At 35.1% G+C, this 8,899-nt stretch overlaps 1 protein-coding gene across 6 annotated transcripts in view; it reads right to left on the bottom strand.

Annotated features, from left to right (window-relative positions):
* Positions 1 to 1,221: 1,221 nt before the first annotated feature.
* The window catches only part of LOC122258935 (uncharacterized), a 10,349-nt gene continuing 2,671 nt past the window's right edge, over positions 1,222 to 8,899 (bottom strand). For 3 of the 6 annotated variants that reach the window (XM_043025237.2, XM_043025238.2, XM_043025239.2), the window contains exons 3-6: positions 6,394 to 6,534; positions 4,596 to 4,735; positions 4,128 to 4,276; positions 1,222 to 3,991 (exon numbers count right to left, since the gene is read on the bottom strand). In XM_043025237.2, the coding sequence (XP_042881171.1) occupies positions 3,895 to 3,991; positions 4,128 to 4,276; positions 4,596 to 4,735; positions 6,394 to 6,534 (527 nt within the window). In that variant the 3' untranslated portion in view covers positions 1,222 to 3,894. The remainder of the gene's footprint in view (positions 3,992 to 4,127; positions 4,277 to 4,595; positions 4,736 to 6,393; positions 6,535 to 8,899) is intronic. The other 3 variants (XM_043025240.2, XM_086552573.1, XM_043025241.2) reach the window with 1 other exon arrangement.

Here is an 8,899-nt window from a genome sequence, read left to right as displayed (position 1 = left end):
ATATGGACCCTAAACTACAATCTTAGTCAACTGCAACATTGATAGAACCTGTGACATGACGGATATGTCTCTAAATACAGTAATAGACACAAATATCTAAACAAGAAAATAGATCTAGCTTTACAATGAGTGACAAAAAGAGTAGGAAGAGAAAGGTATGTTGCATGAAGCTGTCTCGCTCTGAAATAAAACTCATACTAGAGATTGGGCAAGTGAATCTATCCCGCGTCCACAATGGTTAATGATAGTATGTTTGATAAAGCATAAAAGACTGCTTCCAAAGTATTTTTGTGGCAATATGAAGGCAATAATTCACACCAAGTACTATTACCAAATCATGTTTTATATGCCCATTTTGAACTGTAAGTTGAAAGACCTAGAGGGGTGTATAGGAATCCATCCGAAGTGTAGATCTAGGTCTGTGGGCTAAGGCAATTTATAACCTTGATCTCTGGTGTTACAAGAGGAACTTGGTCCATAATTTTTAATTAGTTACTGTGTTCCAAACAAGGTCTTAACTTCAAATGTAAAATTAGAATACTTACGATAGCTATGTTTAATGCCAATAAAAGTTCAGTGTTAGCATCAATCTGCCATATTCATAAGAGTAAAAAAAATTCAGTTGTCTAATAATAGCAAGATCTATGACAGCCATATAGAAACAACACACAGATTAGATTCAGTTTCACATAGCCATAATATACAAGAAAAATAGTACATGTATTTGATAGAAGGAAAAGTATGTCAATTTTCATTCATAGCACTTTCTCTGCAAGGTGTGATGCACCAGCAATACATTGATGGCAAGCTTATATTGACCATGAAACTCACAACACGGTCAATTTTAAATGGCATATATTATAGGAACTTCAACAATTAACCAGTCATTTGCAATGAAAAAAATAGAAGATTCATGTAATAAACATCAGGAAGAATTGCTAACAAAAATTTAAAGTGCAAGATTCGATGGCTGTGAGAAACTGGAATTTTACTGAAAACTGGCTAATTGTCAAATGAAAATAACCTATATTATTAAAATTTTACAACTTTAGGAGACCACACTAATTACCTAAAATGATACAAATATATTCCTTACAGCTCATAAAAAGAAAAAGGAAGCCAGTAAGCTGATTCTTGAAGTATAGATTGTAGAAGGTGCACAATCTGATGATAGAAAATGTTTACAACATATTTTTCTTTAGGGAAAAATAATATTCAAAACAATGTGAACCTGTTTATTGAGGTTGAATACCAGGCACACTGAGGACATGTAGTTCTTCAATGCACACATAAATTCAGAGTAAAAAATGTGAACAACAATAACTTCAGTGGGAATTATAAGGACTAGAAGACTTTGTAATCAACCGCTCTTCTTCTTCCGCCTTAGTAACGCTAATATTCAGTAACAAAATAGTCTCACTTTCATTTTTTATATATATGATGTGCAATGACAAGCCAGTATGTGTCCTAAGCACACCGTTCATAATGAAAAGGCAAATTTTCATAATATTTCTTAAAGAAAAGCAGCCCTCATAAAGGAATACATTCTTTTACTCCCTATATAATTTCTAAAAAATTTATTCTACTCTATTATTTGGGCTACTTGTCTTTCGAGGCTAAAATGTAAAACAAGCCTTTTCTTTATTTTGCACCCAAAACTCAAGCTAACTTGTCAGTGTACATATCAGCATCTCCTTCACAACAACAAAGGGGCGACTGTGCAGGTACTGGTGAAAGATCATAATAACGACCTTTTAAGGAACCCATGAGGTAAGTGGTTCCCCAGGCACAGGAGGAAGGGCAGAATGGCTCTGGGAGAACCCCCTGTGTGAGGCACAGCTTGTCATGAAAAATTAATTTGCTCTTACATAAATGTCAACATAAATCTGTATAAGAAAATATATGTTGTATGTTTTTTCTGAATAGTTAAGAATAATTTTTTTAGAAACTTTATGCCTTCATCTTTGTGTATATCTACACAATTGTTTAGAAAAAAGAAGAAATAGGAAACTTGTGTCATTAAATAAAACATTCCATTGAATTCTTACTCGGCCATTTTAAATGAAGGCAAGAGCTGTCTGTGCCTCCTACAGGAAATAAGATTCGTATAAGAAATTCTCGTCCACTCTACCCCCCACCCGACAAATACTGTCGTCTCCATCCTTCTCCTCCGCATTAACATGAAATATCTTAACTAAGGGATGAGCAAGTAGGCCAGGATTTACACCTTCTATGCACCCTCCTACAGTATCACTGTCAATAAATTCGTATTAATCTTCACCTGCTAACCACAACATCATAAATTAGAGGTGTGAAAGTCACACACACTATAGCCTCTGGCTTTACATCTCTCCAACTCCTGCTACTCAGACTGTGCCAACCAATACCGGAACAGTCCGTCGTCATCATTAATATTGTCATCTTCTTTAAACAGCCTTTTGTTTTTGTTAGATTTATGTACATTTTAAAACTCCCACGACAAATTTCATAAATGTGTTCACAAATCTCCTCCTCTTTGCAACACCTTTGTGCTGATGACCACTTCATTCAAATGGGTATCCTGGCTCTAGCACCTATAAATTTGATGCCGAGTTAAAAATAAGACCACCACTACAAACCTATGAAATGTAGATTCATGAAATATTTTACTAGAAATGAAATGCAATACATTTAGTAAAAGAGTCCCATAGAAAGATTAATAAATGACTACATCAAAGCTTATAGTTTTCCAGACAGTCAATTCACCTGACATGATTGGTATGAAAACCTGTGAGGACTAGAACACAAGTGAAGATATTTACGACACATGATGGGTGTAAATTCCGCGATGAAGGTCTCCTATTTTAAGTTCAAAATTCTGGTAAGGTCATCAGCACAAAATGAAAGAAACTGTAAATTCATGTACAGCAAAGATTATTACACCTATACCCCTAACACCAAGTCTGCCACATCAACTAAGAATGGTCATCCTGTTATAACCTGAAAGCTCTTTACAGCAACTTTTGAACACCAGAAAATGTTACTTTCAGATATGAATATTCCTGACAATGGAAATGAAGTAGAGCCTCAAAAACTCACTCTCTCCTGTTGCACATACTAGATCATGGACATTATTTTGAAAATTTTATCTTGGTCTGATTGTCTTCAATCACTATTTTCACTTGGCAAAGAACAACTATGAACAAACAATGTAGGTGGATGAGACTATATGGAATAACAAAGAAGCCCTTGCAAAATTGCATTCTTAATTATTTCTCAACATGCAAGGTTCTACTGGCTATACTTGTCTTGCAAGCTGAGAATAACCAATACAGGAGCTCTGGTGAGCTCCATCTCCTGTGACCCTCTCCTCCTCATCACTCCAGCTCCTCAAAAATTACAACTTCCTTTAACTTTTTTAAACTCCACAATGAAAGCTATGCCATAAACTGAAGACAAAGAGGCAATGATAATGATTAAGTAATTCAGACATCAGGTACTAGGAACTGGTATTCCTATCCACCTCTACTTCACCAATGGCATCAAGTGATGAACGTTTGGGAGAGCTAAAATATAATACATCCTCTTAGAATGTCTTTACTCCTGTTGTTTGTCTTCTAGCTCTTCTGGAAAACTTCATCACTGACCTCCTTTCTCCTCCACACTGGGATCTACCTATTAATCAATGCATGTGAAACACGTCTACTTGACTGTTCATCACACACCTTTGAACTTGCTTCCCGCCGTACACACGATGTGACCTAGTTTCCACCTGGAGAGCACCGTGAGGGTGAAAAGCCAGGCTGTAACCGTTTAGCCCCAGCACCACAGCTTGTGCAGTGGCATGTGTCCAGGGGAACATGGTGGTGGGCAGCAGTAGCTTCGGAGGGAGAGACCAGGAGTGGGTCAGCCAGTCTAAGCCACCATCTCACACTGGCGGGAAATGTGCCCAAAGCCACCACACATGTAACACTTGGGGCAGTTGCGAGCCATGTGGCCCTTCAGGTTGCACCTGAAATATAAATTATTTTTTTTAGTTATTGATGATATACCCACAATACAATAAAAAAAATAAAACAAGCACAATAAGAACATTGAATGTTTGGAATTGGATATGAAAGTGAAGTGCAGCAGAAAATAATCCATACCTGTAACATGTAGTATCAGATTCCCCCTGAGGGCATTCCCGGGAGATGTGCCCAGAAGCGCCGCACACATAGCAACGCTTCTCATTCTCTTGCTCACCTCCAATTGGGCATTCCCTGGAGATGTGACCAATCTTGCCACAGACATAGCACTGTAATATAATACTTTGTTATTCTGAATCCTTTTGGAAAGCCCTTTCTAATCAGAACACAAAATTTAATTAGACTGAATTGTGGTAGACAATCAGGTACAGGTTAATTGAACTCCTGAGTTCTAAAAAATAACACTTTCTATTCAACTTCACCACCAAATAATGATCAATTTTATCATTTCTACACCGAAGCTAATCTTAAGGTACTAAATTCATCATCTATGCAAAATGATTGACATTTTCCAACAGATACTTATCACTGATTATATTAATGTATCAACATATTTCAAAGTGAAATAGAAAAGGGTCATAAAAATACCTTTGCATTGCGGTTCTCACTCTTGTTTTCAGTGCACTGGCGGGAAATGTGCCCGCTCTTGTTGCACACATAACAGGTGCGTTCCGGCTCTGGACAATCACGGGCAATATGGCCCATCTTGGAACAGTTGTAGCATGAGGCTGCAGGGACAAGAGCCAATGAGTAATTTTTGCTGCTTTAGGTACCTTTTTCACAATTAGTTAAATTTGTACACAAGAAATTTTCTAAAAATTGTCTACATAAGGAAAATTGCGTCAGAATTGTATAAATTGACATCCTTTTTCCTATTAACTAAATCATGTCTGGGAAGTTTTGCTTGTGATTAAATCATTCACAAATCCCCTATCTCCCCATAATGTAGGAATAAGGCAAAAAGTTCAAATTTTTAAATGCAAAACTTGCATAATAATTCTTTTGCTTTCATCTATGTTGAAAGCTTACATACAGAAAGTAAATATAGACATAAAATAACCATTTTACTTAACCCATTCACGCCGGGGCCGTTCCGGCTTTGCGCGGTCGCAATACCGGGGTTCTCGAACGCATAAGCCTAATGCCTCGAGATTCTCGGGCGCACAAGCCGCGAGCCTGGGTTGCCCGCTCGCTCTACCCGAGCGCGCGGCTTCCCCTCATAGCTCGTCCAGGGCGTCTGACGCGAAAACCACAATACGTGCTATCACGTCAACCGGCGTGAATGGGTTAAGAATGTACAACTGTCACTTTCTAGTAAACCCAAAAAGACACTTCTCTGCGCTGGCTTTCATTCAGATAAAATTGAGGCCTTTTTGATCTCTGAGATAACAAATGAGGCAAATTGAAACATCTATGTTAAAAAATGTCTAGTTTGTTTAGTTTAGAAGAAATGGAGTTGCAGGAAGAGGACACAGTCTGAGGAGAGGGGAAAAGAATAGTGCTGTATCTGGACAACACAATATAGACTGTGCTCCATATTACAGTTCACACTCATTACAACCCAATCATGCCAACAAGAGAGGAAGGACAGCAGCCTGTCATTTCTTGACAACTCCCATAATATAACTGTTCACAGTACTCTATACAAACTATGATCCTTAATTAATGATAATGACCTTGAGAGGCTTATTGACCTATTGACCTTACTGTCCTGGAGTTTCTTTTTTTCCCCCCTTTATCAAGAATGTTTGGATTCTAAAACTTGCTAGTTCTCAGGTTATGAGGTTTCAGAACTTGGGCTAAAATTATATTGGACAATACATACTGAATGACACAAATAAAATAATCTTAAAGCTTAATAACGTTAAACAGGGAAATATTCCATAATACTTGATTTTTTAAAATTTCTTTCAGTATTGACAATAATTATGGAATAAGTCAATCTAAGAGAAGAGAAGCTGATGAGGGACAAAAACCTTAACAATAGGGTTTAAAGTTTTTTTTTTTTAGGAAATGAGTGTCAAGACAAAAAATTCAACCTCATTTAAAACCTCATTTTCATTTAAAATTTTGACTCACATATGAATATATATGAATATATATGAAATTATATATATATATATATATATATATATATATATATATATATATATGTGTATGTGTGTGTGTGTGTGTGTGTGTGTGTGTGTGTGTTTGTATTCAGCCATTTACTATATTTATAGTTAAAATCTCACAATACTCTCTAAAAATCCTGAGACAAATAAGGCAATACTAAAAATCAAATGATAAATCATACATAAAAAAAAAAAGTATGGTTACAAAGCTTTTCCATTATGCAACTCATCAAAAACAGGCAAGTCACATGAAAGTAACCTCGACAACTTACGTTCATCTGAAGAATGTTCACAATCCTTGGCAATGTGGCCGACGCCATCACAGCGGTAGCAGTGATCCTCCTCCTCCTTGCAGTCACGAGCAAAGTGACCTGGACGGTTGCACTTGTAGCATTTTTCTAGGGAGTAGAGGTCTGAAGTCACGGGTGTGACCAGGTTACGAATTAATAAAAGGAAAGTGGTTTAGGGATCTGAAGCACTGTAGCCCAGGTAATATTCAGTGGTGAGGGCACATCACAATGTGTGGCTTCAAGAAGTTTGGGCAATATAACAGGTTACCATGTTATAACATCCAAGCTTCCAGAACTACCCCAAACATTGGAAGGCTGATGAAACAAGCATGCAGGTTACATTCTAAATGCAAACTTACAGCTTAGTCTTTAATTGCTAGTTGAAGCAACTTTACCAAAATTATCAAACCAATAGCCATTAAAAACTAATTTGTAGCTGCATGGGCAAAGGAAAATAAACAAAAGTACGATAAAAATAAACAATTTAAAGAATGGAAGGTTATAGCAAGGTTTATTTATCACAGGTAACTTTTTGATTATCAAACAAAAACAAATTCTAAAGAGAAAAAAAATATATATAACTGATATGCTAACACCAAAGGAACTTATGTTATGAAATTTAAGTGAACGATTTCACCTGAATTATCTTATCTACCCATCTGCAATGCTCTTTGATTGATAAAAAACAGGCAATCTTAGTTTTCAGCACATAGGTATAAATATGCATTTCTTTACTGGTATGGAACACCCTGATCTAACTACTGCATGTTTCATCACTCAACCTTGAAGGCACATATCAATTTTTGACAAAAATGGGATATATATATATATAACATTTGGGATAATAAAAAATATATGTATAACACACACACAAAAAAGAAAAAAAAAACATACTCAGATTCCCTTTTGGAAGGAAATAATAAAAAATATGTACATGGGCAGCTTCTACAGAGAAAACTAACCGGAGAACAGTGAATACTGAATAGCTCTTCAATTTATATCGTGTCCATTTACAACATTTCCTAATTCTGTGCACTTGAGGAAAAAACACTTGTGCACTATTGCATAAGTCAGACAGCTATCTATCTAAAACATTACTGCTCAAAGAAAATATGAAAAAGAAATACAGCAGCATATAAAGAAATAAAATACACACTTTTCTTTTCCTTTCTGTTAGGAAGCACTCAGTACTTGTATTAAATACAGATAATAATATTTACATAAACAAATCAATGGTCATATTTCTTATTTTACTTTCTGGTCTAATCATAGCTGTATTTACCTTCACTCTTTTAAAGAAAATATGATATTGGTATTAAGAAAGCTCTTGCACCTATCAAAAAGCATTATTTTCTGTTAATCTAAATTCTATTGCATCACATTAGTTTCAAAATGTGAAGTCTTAATAAAATGAGCTTGGACTTTATATAGCAAGCATGAAAGATTGGGCAGATTGAAGTTTTATTTACTGATTGCACAAAATAATCACATAACATGAATAATAACTACAGTATGTAATATTTAGCAACTTTAAGAATGTGCCATTGGTGAAATCGCTCGAGTATTAAAAAAAGGAATAATTAACACATTTTCCCTAAAGGCTTTACTAAATTGGCAATTTTCCAGTTATCAAATAATTGATGATCTATGACTGAAGTAAACAAAGGACAAAGAGTGCACAATAATATTTCTTTAGAAGGGATGCAAACAGCTTCAAGACAAGCATCTTCTATGTTACTAGACTTATGGCTGTGTTAACTAGGACCAAGTTACCAGTGCAAGTTGAGAACTATCAAAATCCAGGTTAACAGCTCTGAAAGATTAGAGCAAAGGACACAAATATCGACAATATAGCAAGAAAATCTACATCTGAAATATTTATATCCTAATTACATTATATATATATATATATATATATATATATATATATATATATATATATATATATATATATATATACATATATATTTATATATATAATCATGCTGTGAACAAGGAAAAGCTAAAGCTTGTTGTATTTCTCTCTATGTAAGGGTTGCTGATACGGACTCACCTCCCAAAGAATAGCAATCTTTCCTTAAGCCTATAGCAAACAGAGAACAGAATGCATACCAACACCAATAAATCTTAGGGGAAATGTCTACACGAAGACAGTGTATGCTCAAGACAGGTCCTTGACCTTCAAATAATCTTATATTTTGAGCAGTACAAATGAGAAGACATAATTAACATTTCTTTGGTTCTATTTGGAATTTTGTAAAGACATATTTTAATCTGGGATCCCTACACATATTGCAAAAACATTTGAAATATTAAAGGTAGATATGATTAACAAATAAAATATAAAGGATGATTCTTATTCCTCAACATAATGCAAAATCTATAAGTAAAAAAAATAGTCTATATTCAATTACTGCAACTTTTTAGTAACTGTCTGATATGAAGATCTTTAAATGGTAAATAACTGAGAGCAAAAAATATATTTATG

Source organism: Penaeus japonicus, unplaced genomic scaffold (assembly GCF_977035675.1).
Source record: "Penaeus japonicus unplaced genomic scaffold, GWHDUDI00000001_assembly GWHDUDI00000027, whole genome shotgun sequence".
Classification (NCBI taxonomy): Eukaryota; Metazoa; Arthropoda; class Malacostraca; order Decapoda; family Penaeidae; genus Penaeus; species Penaeus japonicus.
Note: the sequence above shows the minus strand (reverse complement) of the source record. Positions and strands in the feature narration are given on the sequence as shown.